General features: G+C 39.3%; 1 protein-coding gene across 12 annotated transcripts in view; it reads left to right on the forward strand.

Annotated features, from left to right (window-relative positions):
• SPAG9 (sperm associated antigen 9) overlaps window positions 1-16,687 on the forward strand; it is a 63,190-nt gene extending 46,503 nt beyond the window's left edge. For 6 of the 12 annotated variants that reach the window (XM_068654889.1, XM_068654891.1, XM_068654892.1 and 3 more), the window contains 13 exons: window positions 248-419; window positions 779-1,006; window positions 1,589-1,784; window positions 2,589-2,711; window positions 3,245-3,325; window positions 3,810-3,877; window positions 4,823-4,971; window positions 6,110-6,281; window positions 7,305-7,418; window positions 9,107-9,145; window positions 10,012-10,188; window positions 10,991-11,128; window positions 13,028-16,687. In XM_068654889.1, coding sequence (XP_068510990.1) covers window positions 248-419; window positions 779-1,006; window positions 1,589-1,784; window positions 2,589-2,711; window positions 3,245-3,325; window positions 3,810-3,877; window positions 4,823-4,971; window positions 6,110-6,281; window positions 7,305-7,418; window positions 9,107-9,145; window positions 10,012-10,188; window positions 10,991-11,128; window positions 13,028-13,143 — 1,773 coding nt within the window. In that variant the 3' untranslated portion in view covers window positions 13,144-16,687. The remainder of the gene's footprint in view (window positions 1-247; window positions 420-778; window positions 1,007-1,588; window positions 1,785-2,588; window positions 2,712-3,244; window positions 3,326-3,809; window positions 3,878-4,822; window positions 4,972-6,109; window positions 6,282-7,304; window positions 7,419-9,106; window positions 9,146-10,011; window positions 10,189-10,990; window positions 11,129-13,027) is intronic. The other 6 variants (XM_068654894.1, XM_068654895.1, XM_068654896.1 and 3 more) reach the window with 3 other exon arrangements.
• Window positions 16,688-21,378: the final 4,691 nt, after the last annotated feature.

The raw sequence follows: 21,378 nt of genomic DNA on the forward strand, positions 1-21,378 counted from the left end.
TTTAGCTGTATAATTGTGCAGTTGTAGCTATTTTGTTGTTCTTATACAAGAATAAAATGTTTTTCTTGAATATTCAAACTCCATAGAGGACAAGTCAGTAACTGTAACTTTACAATGGCATTAAATCTATATAAGCATGCGATAAGTATATTTCTGTAGTTGATAATGTAAGATCAACAGCAATAATTCTATTCTTGTTTCTTTTCCTTCTGTTGTTCATGTCTACTATGCCTTTATTTTGCTTCAGGACCAGCAGAAGGAGCTGAAACATCAGGAAGAATTATCCAGTCTAGTTTGGATCTGTACTAGCACACATTCTGCTACAAAAGTTATCATTATTGATGCTAATCAACCCGGAAATATTCTGGACAGTTTCATTGTTTGCAATTCTCATGTGCTTTGTATTGCTAGTGTACCAGGTAAAGACTTATGATATTTTAGCTCCTACTTTTTTTTAAGTGCATCTTGTTCAGTTTTTCTTATGCAAGGGAAAATTGAAGATCAGTGTGTTAAAAATAGTTCTGTAACACAGCAATAAGAAATGTTTAGTTAAAGGGAAAGCTATTGGATTTCTGCTCTACTGTTCCACTCTTGAATTGGCTCTTGACCTAAATTAACTCCAAGGTAGAGAGATGTTAGTAACTAGGACCAAGTTTTTTGTCTGCTATATTACAAATCGTGCTGTAGTGCCACTGTTTTGTGGAATTAGTTTGTTATTCGGTACAAAAGTGGCTCTCCTTTTTGCCCACAAGAAACATGCAAGTTTAATCTTGTTCAGGGGCAAGGGAAACAGACTATCCTGCAGGAGAAGAAGGGTCTCAAGAAGCAGATCCCAGCCAAGTGGACAAGTCATCTCTGTGTGGAAGTATGACTAGCAACAGCTCTGCGGAAACTGATAGCTTGCTTGGAGGAATAACAGTGGTTGGCTGCACTGCAGAGGGTATTGCAGGAGCACCTATAGCTCATGATGCAAATGGTGGCTCACCAATGGCAGATAAACAGTCAGGTATGAAAACTGTACACATATCCCAGGGGTGGCAAACACCATTAGGTGCAGCTGAGGAACAAATGGTGCATGTTTATTTAGTATAATAGCATGTCTTTAAATGGTGGTGACATAAAAACAAGTACTGTATGGGAAATGGCTTACAAGTCTGGCTTGCGTCGCATATTTGGAGCGGAAAACTTTGTGGAAGTGGTATCAAGTGGGTGTAGACAGTTGCTTCTTTCAATTCCCTTTGAGTGAAGTCTGTCTCATGCCTGGTCTAAAGAACTTATTATTAAGTTGTCCAGTATTGAAACACTGATCTTGTCTTGACAGATGACTCCAAAGGATAAGGGTATTTGCTTTATCCTATGAAATCTTAATAGAGATTGAAGTGAAACCATTTACTTAGTGCATTTGACACCTTGTTGATACTGAAACTTCAGTAGGTTACTCTGTTTCTGATCGGAGGGTTTTTTAGATGACACATTTGGATTGTGATTGTCTGGTTGTTAAAGCTCTTCACTTATGTTCTAAGTATCACACTGGCTGTTATGAACAGTTCAGAATTCTCTTGCAGTTCTTTAAGTCTTTGTTCCACAGATACTGCAACTGAAAGTAATTCAGCAGATGACAACATTCCAACTGCAGAGGAGGCAACAGAAGCAACAGAAGTAAATGCAGGGACAGGAGAAGACCCAGCTGATATTACACAAACCGGAGTCTACACAGAGCATGTCTTTACAGATCCACTGGGAGTACAGAATACAACAGAGGCATCTCCAGTGTATCAGCCTAGGTACATAGTCAAAACTTACACCTCTTAAAATGTATTTAAAAATAAAAATATTATGTTTTCAGGATCACAGGTGACAGAAGTACTACCCTTTTCCTTGTAGGGGATATTGAGCTTTATGTAAGTAGTCTTGTTATAAAATGTTCTGCGTGCATGAGGTGGTATAGTCTTTTACCTGTGAAATACATAGGACGTGAGTACAAACACCTACAGAATGCAGTAGTGGGTGTCTACCAGTTTGTCACTAAGGTCTCTTACAGACTTGATGGCACTGATCTAGAAATGCCTATTGAAATTTCCTGTTCTGATGTGAAACCGTCATTTTCTCCTGACCAATTGGTTGTTCAAATATGTTTCCTTTCTGAGAATAATCAGAGTAATTACAGCAGTGGAGAAGCTTGAAAGTAAACAGTATTTCAAATGATAGCAAGTTTGAATTCTTCCTCTGTGCATGCAGGCACAACTGTATTACTGGGAGTTCAGGGTGTTTCAGCCTTTCTATAAGTATTTCTCTTACATGCCTCTGATGTTGCAACTCTTCTGCCGTTGCCCTGGAGAGATCAGTAAGACCAACAGGCTTGAACGAAACCTAAACTTTCCTTTTATAAGTAAATGTCCACTTGAAGAAATTCATTCTTATTAGGTTTGTTTGTACGATTGACATACTTTTATGTGCTGTTACTATTTTTTAAATATTTTACATACTTACAAATAACTGTAGATGCCAACAGCAAAGAAGTAAATACCCATGTTATACTCTGAATAATCTGTGCACTTTATTCAATGTATTTTAACTGTGTTTTTTAGCACTGACTCAGAGTTATATAAAGATGTTGCAATTTTGCCAAATGAGCAAGATCTAGTGAGAGAAGAAGCACAGAAAATGAGTAGCCTTTTACCGACAATGTGGCTTGGAACACAGAATGGATGGTAAGAAAATCATAATCTTTTAGATTCATTTAAAAAATTATTTTAAAGGTGCTTCTTGGCCCTACAGGCTGGTAACTGTCTCAAGTCAAAATTAATTGCAAAAAGCCATCTAGAGGCAAAACCTTGTATGTTTGGCTACATTTGGGCATTAGAACTCTCAAAGTTTTGTAAGTAATCACTTACAAAAGCAAGCTCTTTTTGGCAGATAACACTTAACTATAGAAAAATCTTTTTGTAGTGAAAGGAATGGTTTAGTAGTTCTTACCATTCGATATTATATTATGCTAGAAAATATTGTCTTTTTTACTGTAGGTGTGCCTACAAGGGACTTTGTAATGTTTTAGGCATCTGGAAAAACTGTTCTGCCTGCTAATGTAGCTTTCTTTCAGTCTTTATACAATGTTCAGTGGAATGTGAAAACCTGTCTTCTTTTTAATTGTGGATTTCAGTTATAGGTGTTTTACCTGTTTTTTTTTCTCCTGCCTGGTAGACCTTTCTTAATGCTTTTAATCCTTCCTGATTTTTCTTTGCAGCCTGTATGTTCATTCGTCAGTGGCCCAGTGGAGGAAATGTATTCATGCCATTAAACTTAAAGATTCTATTCTCAGTATTGTGTAAGTCCTGAAAGAATGTCATGTAAATTACAATTAACTTTTGTTCAAGTACATATGAAGTAGATTTTTATTTCCTCCCTAGCTGTTGGGAATGTCAGCTGCCTTAAGTGAACACATTCTTTGAGGGGGGGGCAGCGGAAAATGCTTAGGGTGCAAGGAAAAATAAGAGATCTTGTATATATTGAAAATGCTGTAACTCAAATGTTGAGTTTCTTTGTAGCTGCATACTCAAAGCAGTTAGAGGTTGTTATCCTTGATGTTTCCTTCAAGCATTGTAGCTTGGTACGTGAAGCTATCTGAATTAGTTTTTAAGTAACTGTTACTATCTGCTCTGTTGAGCGGTATTGTAGAAATCAAAACACTCAGGCTAATGCAAATATAAAAAGTATACTGAAATGTAAAATGTATGTTTAAAGTAAATTCTAAATGTTTTTAGAAATGCAATTTAACACTTTATATTCTTGTACCTCCTTTCTCTTAACAGACATGTAAAAGGAATAGTATTAGTTGCACTAGCTGATGGAACACTAGCAATATTTCACAGAGGAGTCGGTAAGCATTCTGTTAGGTCTTGAAACAGAGAAGTTATAATAGTACTTTTTGAAAGAAATATGCCTTTTGTAAACAGTGTTTTGAAAAAGGGTCTCCCAACGTCTGTTTTGCAGATTGTATTGAGAAATCACTCTTACTTCAGTTGCAATCTCAAGTCTGATGTAGATATTCAATACTTTAACCAAGCATAACACTTGGTGTAAGTTCAGGGAAATTTTAAATGTAGCAATTAGGAATCTCCTATTCTCTTTCTCTTGCTCTGAGACACCCAGGTTCTTCTATTTGAAATTGCCACCACAGATTCTGACTCGAAAGTTCCTTTCTATTGCTTAAAGGACTACAGAGTGAATGAAGCGTTGAATGCGGTATATGAAGTGAGAGCCTCTGGCCCACTGCTTTTGTTAATACCACCTTCTGTGCATCCTCTGCCTCTGTACCTATACAACACAGTTACATTTCTTTATAGTTTACTTGGCTGTCTGCTGACAGATGCTCTTTCACATGTTAAAGTACTTAACTCTTAAGTACTCTTATGGCGTATTTAAAAAAGTCTTAAAGCACTGGCCAACATTTCTATGCTCAGCATAGTCAAGCAGCAAGTGCCTAGCGTTGTGTGGGTAGTTGCTTGTTATGTGTATATATACTGATGCCTATCCAAGTAAAGCATTTAGCAGTAGGTAACTTGCTGTTTTAAAAAATGTTTTGACATGTTTTAAATGTGAGTCATGGTTCAACCTTATTATATAAAAACAAAGTAGCAGTTGGGATGTTGGTAGTTCATACAACTAATAGCCGCTTTCTTTAATGCGGAGCTTAGACATAAATTTGTATTGACTTACCCAGATTATTAACAGTGCTTTTAAGAAATGAAACTTAAGATATTTGTGCTTTTAACTTTTAAACTTATATGAACCTATTTTTTTAATTTTACTTCTGTTTTTAAAGATGGTCAGTGGGATTTGACAAACTATCACCTCTTAGACCTGGGCCGGCCACATCATTCTATAAGATGCATGACAGTGGTACATGACAAAGTCTGGTGTGGCTACAGGAACAAAATCTATGTTGTTCAACCGAAGGCCATGAAAATAGAGGCAAGTTTCAAATGGTGTTTCAAATAAATGTTTTAATGCTTTCTCATGCTCCAGCTCAAACTCCTGAGTAACTCTGGAGAACAGTTATTTTTTCGTGATCACAGAAATAGGCAGACAAATTTGTTTTAGGAAGTAGTTTTAATTTTTCTTAAGTTGTTTTCATTGTTCTCAAAGAGTTTAAGATATGACAAGATGGCTTTTATTTGTAGAAAGTGATTATTTTGGAGTTTAGTTCTCCATTTCAACCTGGCCAGAAACTAGAAAATGTCTTGTAGATCCTTGCAGAACTTGTAAGGCTAGCTCCCAGCTCATTCTTTGCATTCATGCATACTTACATATTCATTATGTTTTCCACCCCCCTCTAACCTTCTCTGGAGTCTGAACACTTTAGAGGTTTGGAAGTGTTAATCTTGAAAGTACTCTCTCACCAGTTAAGGAATGTTTTGTTTATGTAAGGTGTGTAAGCTGTTTTCTGCAGTGCTTTATGTATGCAACTACAGGAAGCTGCTATGTTTTCTGAAAGCTCTTAGCAATATTAGTACTTCAGCTTCTGGTACTTGGTCTGAGATATGGACCAGACTTTCAGGGTGACTGCTTAGCTCTTTGGAAAATATTAAGCACCCAATTCATAAATTCTTTGTGACAAGTTACATATGTGGGAAACCTGAGAGGAAAGAATTCATACAATAAAGAATTGAGTTGTTTTGCTGGTGGATAAAATGTATTCTGCAGGGGTGAGCTTGTATGCAAGAGCAAGGCTTGACAAAACTAGGAGGAAAAACACCTTTGGGGCATATGTATCTTGTGCAGTGTCTGGAGGACCTCACAAAATGGCCTCTGGATAAACCAGATGGAAATCAGAGTAGGCTGGGAATGTTATTTACATAAGAATGTAGTAGGAAACTATGTCTTTGAGATCACGCTTTAGGGCAGGGAATCGGCCTGTATTATTATTACTTTATCAGCATCATATGGTAATTGTCACTAAGCTAAGCAATGTTTTTGCTAGTAATCTCTCAAATCAGGGAGCAGTAGATGACTTGAGAAAATTGCTGATATTGACAGTGTTTGGGTAGTAGAAAAGTCCTTTGTACTCTTCTTTATTTCATTTTCTAATTTAAAATCCAATCTTTTGTAGAAGTCATTTGATGCACACCCAAGAAGAGAAAGCCAAGTGAGACAGCTGGCGTGGGTGGGTGATGGGGTATGGGTGTCTATTCGCTTGGACTCTACTCTGCGTCTCTATCATGCGCACACGTATCAGCATCTGCAGGATGTGGACATTGAACCTTATGTAAGCAAAATGCTAGGTAAGTTGATAAGAAACTGTAGTATTCTTACACCTCTTTATGTTTGGAGCTTTCATTTTCTGTTATGAGCCAGTCAATTCCCATTGCAAACAAACCGGATGGGTGGGTGGAAGTCTAGTCAATTCCTGTTTGATGTGAAAACTTAATTTTGGAAGTAGAAGTCTAAGTCTGTCCGATAGGTCTCTAGTATAGTCTGATTCTACCAGGTGTCTAAAGTGTCCTTGGAAACTCAGAACTATTGACAAAAACGGTATTTGGGCAGGAATCAATAGATACAGTAAAGTCCTTCCTCTTTATTACTAGAATGATGCCTCTTTTAGACTGAGTGGGAAGAACCCAGTACTTCTCTGCAGAAAATGCTGTTTCTTTTCCAATACAAGTGCAAAATATCAAATTCCTACTGTTGTGGAAGCTAATAAGGCTTCTCATTTTTCATTAATGTATATATAAGAGCAATTTGACTACCTACATAACAAATATAGGTAATCAGGCCTTTGGAAATCCTTCACAACTAACTATTTTGCCATCAGTGTAAGGGGGGCTAGTGTAGCATACATTCCTCTAAGCTTGGCAGCTTTCTTCTGATCCTCTCATAGCATTAGTGATAGTCTTTGAAACTTCTTCACTTCCTGAAGAAACAGTACCATTTATTTTAACAAGCAAGAAACTATTTCACACTGATGAACTCACCATCTTTTGTTTGAAAAACAACAGAAAAAGCTTCCATGGCGCTGCAAGCCCCAAAATAACTTATTGTGCAGCATTGTATAGTTGTTGTTGTATCTTTTGTGCTTTCTCGCAGTTCACGTTAATCTCTTTCTGTATAGGTTCATGACTTTATTCACAGAAATGTTGTAACTTTTATTTTACCTTTACAACTTGGATGTGCTCCTCTGCCTTAATTGTTTTAAGTGGGAGGGAATTACTTGTCAACATGAGTTGGGAGTTGAAGTTAAGATTATATTATGGAAGTAAAATTATTCTTGCTCATAATTTTTGATGAAAAGCATTTTTTGTTTTTAGGTACTGGTAAACTGGGATTCTCATTTGTGAGAATCACAGCTCTTATGGTGTCTTGTAATCGTTTATGGGTAGGAACAGGAAATGGTGTCATCATCTCCATTCCATTAACAGAAAGTAAGTAAAATATAAATGAATAGCACTGTGCAATATGCTGTAGTTGCAAAAATAATTTTAAGGTCATTCAGATGCTTGATAACAGATAGAAAATTTTACTGCCAGGTCTGAATTTTTCAGGTTTTAGCACCTAATCTGTGTCCGTGGTTACAATACTGAGCAAAAAATCCCATCTCCAAAATTGCGCTTCAATTTAAGTGGACTGGCTTGAATGCAAGAGGCACCTTGAAGCCTTAGTACTAGCAGTGTTTGTAGGAGTTGATTGCTTGTAAGATAGAGCTGTGGTGTTGTAACTAATGTTATGATTGCCATATGATCACCGGAGTAGGTTTTCTGTTTGATTTGAGCAAGTTGGTTTTGTTGCAGTACAACTTAGCTACAGTTTTTGAGAATTCTTCACAAAGTTTGTATAAAGGACTGGAACAGCACTAGTACCAGCTGCTTCTAAGGACATGTTTAAAGCTCTGGGAGTTCTAAATGCTTTCTCTAAATAGAACACGAACTTCTAGGTAAAATTCCAATACTGTAGATCCATCTATCTGCTTAAAGACAGATCCTAAACTCTTGTCGTAGACTGAAACTACTTGGGGATGGGGGGGGAAGTACTCTGCCATGGGCAGTTGAACCCTGAGAGAAAGCGATGGTCCAGTTCAAGGGCAAAATGAATCTTACAGGTTAAGCTTCAGAATAATTTATTTGTAAATTGGTTGCTTGAAGCAAACAACAAAACAACGATTCTTGTCTAAGACTAATAAAACATATGGACAGAAATTTCAGAAAATTAAAAGTAGCACTGGTAGTCTTAATTGTACTGTGTTTTGTATCAAAGTTAGTGCAATCTGTTGAGTAGATTTTAGGGTAACTTAACAGTGAAAGGTCTTCATGTTGTATCTGCTTTGTTGAACAGCACATACATGCGTTTTTCATACTGTTCCATTACATTGTCTGTCCATTCAATAAATGTCTTTTTTTGCATTGCATGAGTCTGCTAGGAAGGGACAGGTTTCCTATCAAGGAATTTGAAATAGTTTAAGTTATGCTTTAATAAATTATAGCTCTTAATTTGCATCAAGCTTAATTTAATGTTTCCAGAGGAGTGTTTTTTAAAACAGCGGTGACATGGAAAAAAAAAAATCCCTATTAAAGTTATGTGGTTTAATTTCAGTGTTGTTAGTAGCTTGTGAATTGGAACAACCATTTGTGGATAGCTTGATTGTGGGTTTGAGAATCCTTGTTATAAATATTCAGGGTTTCAACAGCGGTCACATCCGTGCATAATCAATTGCATATCTCAGCTCCCTAGGTCTCATTAGCAGGGCACCTTCCAGATCTGCAGATACTGTTTCAAAAGGGCACTTGAAAACAAGAGTAGTTATATATTACTTTGGTAGTTTCCTGCCAAGGAAAGAGAGAAAGGGGAAACATTGCTAATCAATGATAAACTCTATAGCAATAAAGCACATGAAGGTGACAATGCTTTTGTTGTCCATTTTGTACTGAAACTTTAATAACAAGATGCTGTTCTTTGACTTAATATTGAATCTTCTGTAATTAGATATTTACTGTTTTAGGAGCTATTTTAAGCTCTATCTTATCAAAACCAAAATACAAGAATGGTGGGTTCTCATTAATCCTTCTCCTCTACTGTCGTACCTATCCATTTCCCCTTTCCTCCTTTCTCACTTTAGCTGTAATCCTCCACCAGGGACGTTTACTGGGGCTGAGGGGTAAGTGCAGATCCTGAACAAAAATCTATTTTCAGGCTTCTAATAGCCACTTTGAGGCTGTTTTCCACTCCCTATAGATTTACCCTTTGTATGTTCCTAAATGTTTTTCCACTTGCAGTTACTGCATTGCAGCAGTTTTATGTTTGCTAAATGGCCACCAATCTGCTCAGCAGTTTAGTATATCATCCTGTGTTGCAGCTGAACTTTCATACAGACTTTGTTTTTCTTCCAGCCAATGTGATACCATATCTTATAACTTTGTCATTAATCCACATTGTTTACTGTCTTGTTACAAATCACTGTTTCTTTCACTTCTCTGATAGCCTTTGGAATGGAGATGGCTTGTATGTCTAGCATGAGTACTTTTCTGTTTTAATGCATTTTAAAACTTCTCAGTAAAAATTAGACATAGAATTATAATATGGTAGCTTCTTCATGCCCACAGGTGGCTATTTTTAGTTTTTTCACTTGCAAGGGGATACCCTATGATTAGTTGGAATGAACGTGTCTTTAGTTATGTTATATACATTAACATATTTCAGTAAGAGCAAATTCAGAGGTACTTATTTCCTATGAAAGATATAAAACTTTCACAAATTATTTATTTTCCAAAAGTAGGATATTAAAATTTGGTGATTATGCTAGACTAATAAGAATCCTGCTCCATTTTCTGATGTACTTAAAATAACGAAGCATGCAATCTTTTTTCTTTCCAGCTCTGTCTTGAATTGGCATTGCTGCCCTCCTGTTTCATTTTTATCTAAGTTGGCTTTAGCTTTTAGATGGTACCATAAGGTTTCTTAACAAATAACCATTTCTGTAATTTGTTCTTTCAAGTAGAAAACAGTTCTTTTCTTCTTTTACAGCTAATAAAGCAGCAGCAGGCTCCGGAAACCGTCCAGGGAGCGTAATACGTGTATATGGAGATGAGAATAGTGACAAAGTGACTCCAGGAACATTCATACCATATTGTTCAATGGCACATGCACAGCTTTGCTTCCATGGGCACCGTGATGCTGTTAAATTCTTTGTTGCAGTACCTGGTGAGCTTTTATTGTTATTCCTCAAATTAAGTTGTTTTTCTTTCCTCCTTTGCTTCTTAAGCCTAGAGTTCAGGCGAAGATAGCAAGTATATGAAATTGTGTCCTTGGAAACAAACTTAATACTTTTTGCAAGACTTTTCTGATTCATTTATGCAGTACTGTTTAGTGGGGCAAAAAAGGGGCTGGCCAAAAAAAAAACAACCAAACAATTTTTTTGCTTTTGTCTGGGGAAAGGTAATGTGGGAACCAAGTACTTGCCTACTGAAAAGGTGGCCAACTGCTAGCTGACACAAGGTCTGATTTAAGAATCTGACATCCTGCAGGAATGAAGAACTACTAAGGGAGTAGTGCCCAGAAGAAAGAATCTTGTTTGAAAAAGCTTAAGTTTTCTAGGAACTGTGGTGCTGGTGGAATTACCCTCTCAGCAACTGCATATACATGGTGTGCTGGAAGTATATGACAAGTTTACTTAATGGGCTGACGTGCTGAATCATTTCGGTTGTCTGAAAAAAGTCCTTAAGTCTGTTTCAATGTCATTCTCTAGATCTGTATGCCTGTGCTGTGAATTCTGTCAAGAGGCACTTAATTCTGACTTGCATTGGGCTGATCTGACTTCATCTCTTTAGAGAGAGGTGAAAGCAGAGCATAGCTAGCTTTTTTTTTGCTGCTCGTTAGAGAGATAATAGAATCCAAAGTTAAGTGTATTATTAGGCATTAGGTATGTCAGCCAACAACCGAATTAACAGGTGGTCTAATTCTGTGAGATGGGGCATAAAAATGTGTTCTGTATGTTTTTATACAGGTCAGGTGGTTTGCCCACAGGGTAGTGGTGGAACAGAGCTAACGGGTGATAAACCAGCCCCAGAGTCCTTCAACCAGAGTTCCTTAAAATCCATGTTGGTGATAAGTGGTGGAGAGGGATATATTGACTTCAGAATGGGTAAGAAATACTGAATTTAAAATTAATTCTAATTTCATACTGGAAGCCTTAAATAAGGTCATAAGCCATATAAAAACTTCCATTGTGATCATGGAGTGCATTTCTGTGGTTGCTCAGTATGTGCGTGTTTACTAAGTGTATAGAAGACTCTTTATTCTCATATACACACACCTTCAATTTCCTCTTCTCCCAGTAAACCATGACCTCTGAGAGACTACTGTTTGAAAAGGCTTATTTGAAACTCTGCTTTGGAGTCATGTACCACCTTACTTTTTATGTATTCAGTCTTATTTTGAAAAGTTAAGCTCTTCCTTCTCAAGCTGCTGAAAAATATGTCTGTAGTTAAATGACCTTTTGTGGTCAGTTTGCATATTTAAGTATTACATGAACAACACTTAAACATGAGCAAATCTTGGTTTGAGGGAAGAGGGAGAGAGTAGTTTACTGTTATCTTTAGATGCCCTGCTTATTTTGATCACTGATTTTTATTTTTTTTGGACAGCACTTTTGCACGATCTAGCCAATAAATGATCTCTTGTGCAAGCCTTTTTATTTTTAGTTGAAACTTTTGGGGAAATGTAACAAAGTAAGTGTTATAATTCAATGTTTAGAATCTGCAGCTGGAGAGTTTGAGGAAAAAGTGCCCCAAAGGAAGTCCAACTCCCGATTTAGAACTCCTTTTTGCTTTAATCTGTTTCTAGTGATCTTAAAAAAAAAAAAAAAAAAATAAAAATAAAAATCCAAACAACCAACCACCCCAAAACCAAAAAAACAAAGGGCCAGCTCAAGTGCTGTTATTCCCAATGCAAAACAAGTTCCTGCCAGTAACCCTGGTGGAGTGTACATAGGAGGCAGGACATAGCAATTCTGTGCCATGTTGCAGTGAGGTATTGAAAACTCTGCACTTGTTCTAAACAAGCTGGTATAGCCACATACCAAACGTGCATTTTGCACGTCCTTGTGGCATGATGCAAAGACTTGAACTTAAGCATAGTGTAGTATAAGCTGCATTAACTCAGCCCTCACCACACTAGTGCAGCAAGCTGACTCAAGAGCAAGTTCAGTCTATTCCGTGTTTAGATTCCTCAGAGCTCCAAAGTAGTCTAACCAGAATCCCAGCCAAATTGTGACTTGAAACCTTCCTGAAGTTGTCAGTAAGTCGCCATTTCATCTGATTAAACTGATCTTCTGTACCACAAGACTGCCTCTGTACCAATGTTTATTGCTGTCTACATGCGGTTTTGTTAGTGGTTAGTCGATCACCTTTGATCCAAGTTGGCTCACGTCACAAAGTTTAGATGCAGTTGTAAAAATGCTCGTTTCTCTTTTGAAGGGTTATAAAGGAGAGTAGGTTTAAGGATGCCGTGTGCCAGTGTGTGCAGTGTTGTGACAAGCTAGGTTAACTAGAACAAGAGGAAAGAAGAAAAGGACTATTGTTTATCAAACACATGGATGTTGTATTGTCTTATTTGTGCTCAATTACTGCTCATATTTCTAGAACATTTTGTGGTTTGTGTGTTTATGCTAATGCACTTTGTAGCATAACCATCTCCATTTCCTCCTGAAAGATGCTGCAGGTTTGCAAGTTAGGCCGTTTCTTTCTTGCATCAAAGAGCTAGGGGTAATGAAATAATGTAGAGTTGAGATACTCACAAAACTCCAGTTAATTTGTGGTGGGGCTAGGTCTGCAGAATGTAACTGTCAGAATACTAGGCTCAAAATAATTAGGCAACAAACTTTCAGTTTGTAACTTACATATTGAAGATTGTGAATATTCCTTTAAAGGAGCAAGTGGCAACTACTATCTGTAGTGAGCTGTAGATCTAGATGTCATTTATTTTGCTCCTTTTGGTGTTAAAAATGTTTTTGTCTGTCTGAATCAAAGCTGCTGTTTTTCAGGTGATGAAGGTGGAGAATCTGAACTCCTTGGAGAAGCTCTACAACTAGAACCTTCTGTAGCCAAAGCTGAGAGGAGTCACTTGATAGTGTGGCAAGTAATGTATGGCAGTGAGTGAGCCTGTAGGATGCAGCTGGAGACCTTAAAAACTAAAAAGGAAAAAAAAAAAAGCTTCTGCATGTTTTTTTATTTTGTGAAACATGTTTCACTACATGATGTTGAAGCATTTCTTTGCTGTTTAACTTTATATTGCAAATCTGTCATACCTTTAACTATACAGGAATTAGCTTGTGCTGTTTTACTGCACCGTTGTTACATGGAACAGTATAATGAAATCAGAACTTTCTCAAAACTGGTGTGCACACCATAGTAAGCAATCGAGACATTAGTTTTACTGTACCACAACAATCTAATATAGTTCACTTCTTTGGTAGTCTCACTTGAGTTTGGCTTAATTTCAACTGAGCTTCATTTCACTGTATAATGCATTGAGTAGTAAAACAGCAAAGTTATTCCCAGAGTATTAAAAAAGAAAAAATTAGATGGATTATCAAGGCTCGTCCAAATATTCAGTGAGGGCTAAAGCAAACTGTTTCAGCTTTTGTTTTCAAACTTGGAAAGTCTTGCTTACCTAGTGTATACAGATTAATTTGTTACTTTCATCAAAAATTGTGGGGGGAAAGGGGTTGTATAGAAATTATGACAATATTTAAATAAAACAACATGTTTTCACTGTTGAACCATAAAGTTTGAGAACTGCTGCCCTCCATCAGCAATTTTGAGCATAGTGTTTTCCCATTTCCCTGACATGGATACATGTGAATGACTGTTTCCAAAGTGTATCCTTAGGATTATTTAAATTTGAAAACAATTGCAGAATTCTTGAACCAGGGGATACATTTTCTTTTTCTTGTCTTAACTCCTTATGTCCTAAGCACTAGAATGATCTTCTCTGCCTAGCTGGTCAAACTCATGAGGCACTACATGTGTGAAGGTTAAAGACCTCAAGTAGAGCATGAGAAAAGACTGAGAGTGTACAGGAAAAATGCATTCTGCCCAAGTGAGATTGTAAAGGAATTTTAGTGCCAGATAATAGGGTACAAAGTGTATTTTTTGTAGCTGCATACTCCCATTTAGTCCCACCCAAAAGAAGTTTAACCATTAGCAGGATTGAGTAAATTGTTGAAAGTCAGGAGACTCTAATATCAGGCTGACATTCTGTCTACTCACCATCTATTTTTTTAACCATAAGTGTGAGTTGAAGACTGTCTTCCTTTTACATTGAATTTCCTACATTAGCATCAAACCTAAGTTAAATGCTTCATGACTTCTGTTCTTCAGACTATTTTAAAACCTAGATTTGCTCTTTCATTTATTTGCTAGAATATACAAGTTTGAGGGGTTTTAATAAACATCCAGCATTTACCCCCCAAAAGCTGGGACTGTTCTGTTCAGATTAGCAGAAGAATTAGTAAATTGATATGTGAGAGAACTGAACAGTTTCAGAGGAGTAAATGTAGAAACACTTTTTTAAAACTGCCTAAACATTTTTATGCAATAGGAGCAGTTCTGGTCTATCAGGCAAACATGTGTTTATATATTTTCTTAATTTTTTAAATGAACACATTTAGCTGAGGTCTATTGTGTAAATATATATTTAGGCAGCTTTTTCAAATGCATATCATAGCTGATAAACCAGAAAAACTCCATTCAGGTCTATTGGTTAGATTTATATGTATAAATACTTTTTAAGCAACATATTTTGTACACAGCTGTTCCTCTCGTAAATATGTATTTAGGACATGAACTATGTAGTAAAAAAAAAAATCCTTATTAAAGAAGTCTAATATCTTGGTAGTATTTTTCTCTTCAGAATGCCAAAAGTGATGAGAGCATGTTGTTCATAATTTGCTTTCCAAATTCATCTTTAATGTCACTCAAACTACTTTGGCGTAATTATGAAGTCTGGGAGCTCTTAAAAAGTATATAAATACAGAAGGTAAACTGACTTAATGCTCTTATAGAGGCCTATTTAAAACTCCTGTAGAAATGTATGCTGAACTTGAAGCACATCTGAATTAACTTATGAAATTAGACGTCTAAGAAAAATGCTGTCTAAACTTTTACAGTTGTGCAGAATCTTCACTGTGAGTGGTGCAGTTTCGTTGCTTCTCCTGTCATCTTAAATTCATTTTTCTTCAGAAAGCACAGTCTCCAAAGCTTTTACTCACTGGTTGATTGTCACATTCTTGTGTTCTCAAAAAAAAACAAACAACCAAACGCACAATTCCATTCCTTGGTTCTTGTATAGCATTTTATTTGTAATTATTAATGAAATTATCAGTTTTCTTTGAATGGCTTTACTGCTGTCAAATAGAGCAGTAAAATCTGGCAAGTGTGTACCTGGTCTTTTGCCAAATGTATCTGGTCCACCGTGCCATTTTAGTCACCTCAGTGGACCAACTTCAGCAGATTTTTCAGCAACAGCTGTTTCTGTCCAAAAGTAGACAGGTTTTTAAAGAAAATTAACTATGTACCACTGTGGGTGTAGATAAAAGGCATGTGCACTTCTCTGTATTTCTCATCTAAAAACTATCCCCTGTCCTAAGGTACAGTAGATTAAATGGATCCTTATTCTCATCGCAGTGCACTGGGGTTTATATGCTTCTGACTTAAGGTCACTTTGAATGGTGAGTAAAACAAGGAAAGCCCCAGGCATTGAGATGAGAATACACCCCTAAAAATCAGTCTCCAGAATGTTTATGCATACACTCATATATGATTAAAGCATCATATAAATAGGAGCTAATCTTTTGATAGCTACAGCTTGTTAATAGTTTGGAAACATTTCGAGCACAAAATATGCAGCACATTACTTGCCTGGGTAAGGGTGTTTGCATGGTAAAGGTGAAATGCATTGTATAAGCTGCTGCATTGTCCATTTCTTGTAAAGGTCTTCCTGCGTTGGATCAGATAGAGCTGGCAGAGCGTAGACACTTTATCATAGGCTGCCTTAGTAACAAACAAATGTTAAATCTGTTTTATTATACTAACTGTTCTAAAGAACGTGCGTCTTTTAAAATGCTGTGTAACTGAATATTTATTTCCATGTGAGTATTATAAAAGTTACCAAAGGATTAAACCTGATTTAGCACTCTTGTAAGTGACCCTGTCTCAACAGGGTCTTGTGAAGGCCCTGATCTGTAAAAACAAGACACGGTAAACTCAAATACAGTTCTTTAGGGAAATTAAATGTTTTTTTCTAACAGGGTTATGCCATATTGTAACAACCTATGTTGCACCTCAAAGCATTTTTCTATACACTAAATGTCTCTCCCGCCCTCTAACAAGATTAAGTTTCCTTTATTAATTTTGTTGATGCACATTTCTCAATCTTTTAAACATATTTTAAACATTTTATGGTCTGTAATTTTTGAAAGTTTTGTCTGTTGGACACTTTACGCTGAATTTTACTTGCCTCTGTAATCCAAGATGGATACTACAGCGTTAAACTTGCTGTCTGTTAAAACTTGAGGCTTCTGTGAGCAGAAAAGCTCATATAGCAGTGTAGTTATTTCAGTATTTATTTCTATTATTGAATCCATGGGGTTCAGAATGTAACTTTGTACATGAAATATATATAAATATGTATATGAAACATGCATCTGATTGGTGTTTTCTTTGTGGTCTTGTGTTAAGTTCAAAAGCTTCTGATGCTACCAGAAGGCATCATACTAGCAGCTAAATATTGCTGTCATAAATACGGGTAATCTATTTGAGTCGTCCCACAACTGCTCTAATCTTGGTATCTCATACTGGACCTAAGCAAAAAGCTCTGAAGAAAAACTGCATACACTGACTGGATCCTAAATGCTGTCTTCATCTCTTGTATAGCCTACAAACCTGCTGATTCATAGATTAAGACTAGAGGATGGATAACCACTGAACTGCAGCTCAGGTGAGGTAGCCCCTGACACTGGAATTTATTTTCCAAATTTCTTAGCACCTTACAAAAGAACTGGCTTAATTCATTTAAGCCCGAAAGCATGTTGGTTAGTTACTGCACAGCACAGGAAATGATATATTTACAAGGCAGAAGAGTGAGGGCTGGGTGACCGATTTCTCCTGCAGAAGCAAAGCTCTTGGCTAGAACCAGGTTTTCAGTTGTTTCCTGGGTTATCTGCCATGTTCTACCCCCATTTGTCCCAGCACTTTATCTTGAGTCTGTAAGAACTGGCCATGCCACTGAAAATATTTGGTTAACCTTTGTTATAATAGGTTCTGGTGGCGCCCTCCTTGTGCAACAACATTTTTTCCCCTTGTGTGCTGGTGGCATGTTGCTGCCTTGCCTGTTCCCCCTGCCTGTGTGTGCTGATGTACTCTTTCTTCTCTCAAACCATATTGAAGAGCCTATGTAAAGTTGCTTTTGATTACCTCTAGGATGCAAAGACCTTGTATTAACATACACAGAGATTCTTTTTGATCGTTTACTGGAATTTTCTTGCAAGATCTTTGCCTTGTTGCCTTTCCAGAACAGATGTACTGACATTTCCCTCAGTGTTTACTCTCAGGATGTGTCTGTTCACATGCATGTCAGTGCACTGTGCTCATAAGAGTGTGTGTATTAAATATGAAGAAGCATCAAGAAAAATCTTTACTGGGGAAATGTTTAAGCTTTCTTCTCCTAGCCCTGCTGTGCATGTGGATAAGTAGTTTGATTCTTCAGATTTTTCATTTAAAAAGTGCCTATAGCACCATAGTTTACAATTCTATCAAATGATATGTGGAAACTGAAGTTTTAAGCTGTGATAAATGCCCCAGCTATTCACCAATGAACATGATGGTAACAGGAAAAACACAGCTTCTGTAGCAGATTTCTAAAAATCTCAGTGGTCTTTCTCCTATAAGAAGAAGCAGCCAACTTCAAATCATAGTATGTAAAATGTTAATAATCAAAAGAAATGAAAATGTTTGCCTGAATGTGTTTTTTATTTATTGGAAAGTTCTTTGCTGGAAATTAAACCTCAGGCTTACTGAAAGAGTGAATTTCCTTTTTTTTCTGCAATGGGATGTTAAACCAAAATGAGGCATTCTTTTTGCCATCACTTCCCTTTCACCATCCTGTAATGTGTTTGAAAGCTGTTTGAGCAATACAGTCTGTGAACATTACTTAACTTTATGATCATCTCTGAGGCAGGAGTGCCCCTTCAAGTCTTCTGCAGAAGAATGAAGGGGGCTTTTTGGCCTTGGACCGTGCTCCAGATTCAGGACTTGTAGCAATCTTGCCTGGTTACAATTAACTTCTTTAAAAGACATTGAAGTGACAAACCTAATTCTGAAAAGAATCGTTTCCCTGCTTTTCAAAACACTTTTGTAGAGAGTGGTGTGATGTGGACTGTTAGCTGCTTGTGCCTGTAGGCGGGATGAGAACCCTCAGGACTGCCTGTGTTGTGTTTAAACACAAGGTGGTGCTCTAAGAATTCAAAGGCTCCTTGCAGACCTGGAGGAGAAGTCATTGTGCTGGGGTACGGCTCTTCTGCCTGCCAACATGCAAGTTTTGGGTTTCCTCTAAGAAGGTGGAGATCTTGTGTCAGCGGTCGAACAAAGAAAAGGAGAATTGGGGTGTTTGATCATCAAAGGGTTCAGAAAATTGCTTGCCCTTGCCTTCCCCTTGGTTGTGGTTAAGTTGTGTTGTGGGGATTTCTCTGCCTTGGGTGCGGCCGATCTGTGGTGTGGTGGAGCCCCTGTGCTGAGACCTCTTCAGCCCCTTGCAGCTGGGGCATGGAATAAAAACGCTTCTCCTATTTTAAAGATTATGGGAGCATGAGCCCGGCTTAATTAGGAGGTGCTCCTCTTGCCTCTCTTCAAGAACAGAAGCACCACAGCCCTCCTCCACCCCACAGCCCCAAGGCTTTTGGGCTTGCAGGTGGCTTCTGTGGCCAAGGGAAGGACTGCTGCCTTCCCCTGCTGCTGCCCTGTCTGCACAAGATGTTTGTGCCCAGCGGCTTCTGCTTTGTTAATGGCTCAGGGCTGGGGCTTAAATAAGGAGGAGGAAAAAAAATGAAAAAGTTGGAAACCGTCCTGGATTCCACATCTGCTTTTCACTTCCACCTTGGTGCAGAGGGGCCGGCACTGGGAGTGCTGTGTCTGAGTGGCCACAGGGCCACCAGAGCTGGGGTTTAAACCTCCCTCTGGGGCCACCAGAGCCGGGGATGGGGTTTTAACCTCCCTCTCTCCCTTCGTGTTGGTGGGGACGGGGCTGCCACCACTGCCTGCCTGTGTCTGGACCAGTGCTGTGGTGGCCAGCAGCCTCTTCACCCAGCTGGGAGCAGAGGGTACATGGGGATGAGTGTGGTGTGTGTGAACTGTGGCTCTCTTTGGGTGCTGGTGTGGTGGCCCTGTGTGGGTTTTTGAGAGCACCAACTTCTAATCATTGTGGTACCCTGGGGGCTGGGGGGCTGTGTGGAGGTGGGGGCTTCGTGTGGTGCTGCCACTGCTTGCTTCAGGTCATGGTTTATCTCCCTGGGATGGCAGAGAGACCTTGGGGGATGACAAGAACTGGGGTCAAGTGAGAAGGCCCAGCCAGCCTCCTCAAAGCCTAGAACCAGGGAGGATTTGGCTCTGCCTCTTCATGGGCTGCCTTGAATCCTGGAGACCCTGGGTTCACTGGGCTGTAGGCCTCAGGGCCATGCCCAGGGAAGGCTGGCACCGCTTTGGGTGGGTAATCATGTGGGGAAGGGTGTTTACAGCTGAATGCCAGAGAAACACGGCGCTGAGGAGATTTTTGGCTGCTAATTGATGTGCTCAATGAGAGAACAGCAGGATGCGTGCGTGGGCAGGGAAAATTGAATTCTTGTCAAAATTGCCCAAAAGATAATGAAAATCCCTGGGATAAGAGAGAGGTGAGTTGGGTGGCATCCACAAAACCATTATAGCCGGGTTGACTCAGCTTGCAAATAAGCACTGTGTGGGTGCTCCCTACCAAAAGTGCTCTCCTGGGTTTTGGGCTGTGGCCGTGCTGCGTTCCTCCTGGGGAGGGAAGATGCTGCAGCCCGGCCTCTGGCCGCAGGGCAGCTGCCCGTGCTTAGCACCAGGCCTGAGGTGCCTGTCCTGGACCTCCTGCAGGGCTGTGATTTTCTGTATGTGGGAAGAGGAAGTCTAAATGAGGGGAGGTGGCACCGGGAACATCCCTGGCAGTGCCTGGCCAGTGAACCTGCACCCCATGCTCCCCACTGGTGCTACTGCTCATTGAGAAAGTAAAGATTTGGGGCTTGCAAAGAGGGGCAGGGAAACAGCTTTGCTGCCGTTTGGGTACTGACGTGCTGCCAAAACGACCTGTCGTCAGCTTGAAATAGCAAAGTGGTTGTCTGGCTTTTGCAAGCATTTTTAAGAGTTGTTTCTCAGCCAAATCTCTGAACTTTTCAGGGTGCTGGGAAGGTCATTTCACCATAGCAACCTGGACCTGCGCTAAAGCCCCAAATGTCAACTTTGGGCCAAAGCTGTGGCTGAATCGCTGCAAGTGAGCTGTGAACAGAAGTGGATGTGCTGCCGGCTGCAACCAGCTCCTCTTCCAGAAAGGTGCAGGTCCCCAAGAGGGGCTGCAGCTCGTGGAGGAAGGTGAGTGGCACCACCGGGGCTCGTGCTACCCATGAGTGGCAATTCACTGTCTCTGATCATCTCCGTAACTGACTGTCGTGCGCAGGACCTGCAGCTCAAGCAAGGCATGGTTTAGAGGCTTTTCCATGCTGCTCTTCTCGTCCTCCAGCTGCTCCATCCCCAAATACTGGCCCAAGAGTGCCACATGCCTTTCTCCAGGGAAGGTTGGTGTTTGGGCAAGAGGCACAGCAGTCTTTGTTAATCAACCTGGCTGCTGCAGTTTCCCCTCATGTTTGTACAAATGACACTTTTTAAGCAAATCTCATGCCCCACCTCTGCTGATCTTGGGCAGCTCTCATCACTTCTCCTTTAAAACAAACAAACAAGCCCCCAAACTCCATGATGCTGCAAAGCCTACTGCAGCCAGCAGAGCAGCCTGGTCCCACAGCAGAGCAGCTGCAATGCCCTGGGTTACCTCCTCCCTGGGACCAGCTCCTCCTGCAGCAACCCTATGGGGAATTTACTCCTTCAAAGATTTTGATAGAAATAGAAAGAAATCTCTCTTGTCATTCCTCACAGCAAGCACTTTGCATCCAAAGCAAACACCAGGGCCAGAGGTTGACGTGTTTGTTTTTCATGTGCTGCAGCCACGCTGAACGCTGGCACTGTCTGCTCGCAGTAGCTGCCCACCTGTCTGTAAGCCCCCATTTCTGAACCCTCCGTCAGCCCCCCATCGCTGTGCTTTTAGCAGAGCTCA

The sequence above is a fragment of the Anas acuta genome, chromosome 18, assembly GCF_963932015.1.
Source record: "Anas acuta chromosome 18, bAnaAcu1.1, whole genome shotgun sequence".
In the NCBI taxonomy this organism is placed as follows: domain Eukaryota; kingdom Metazoa; phylum Chordata; class Aves; order Anseriformes; family Anatidae; genus Anas; species Anas acuta.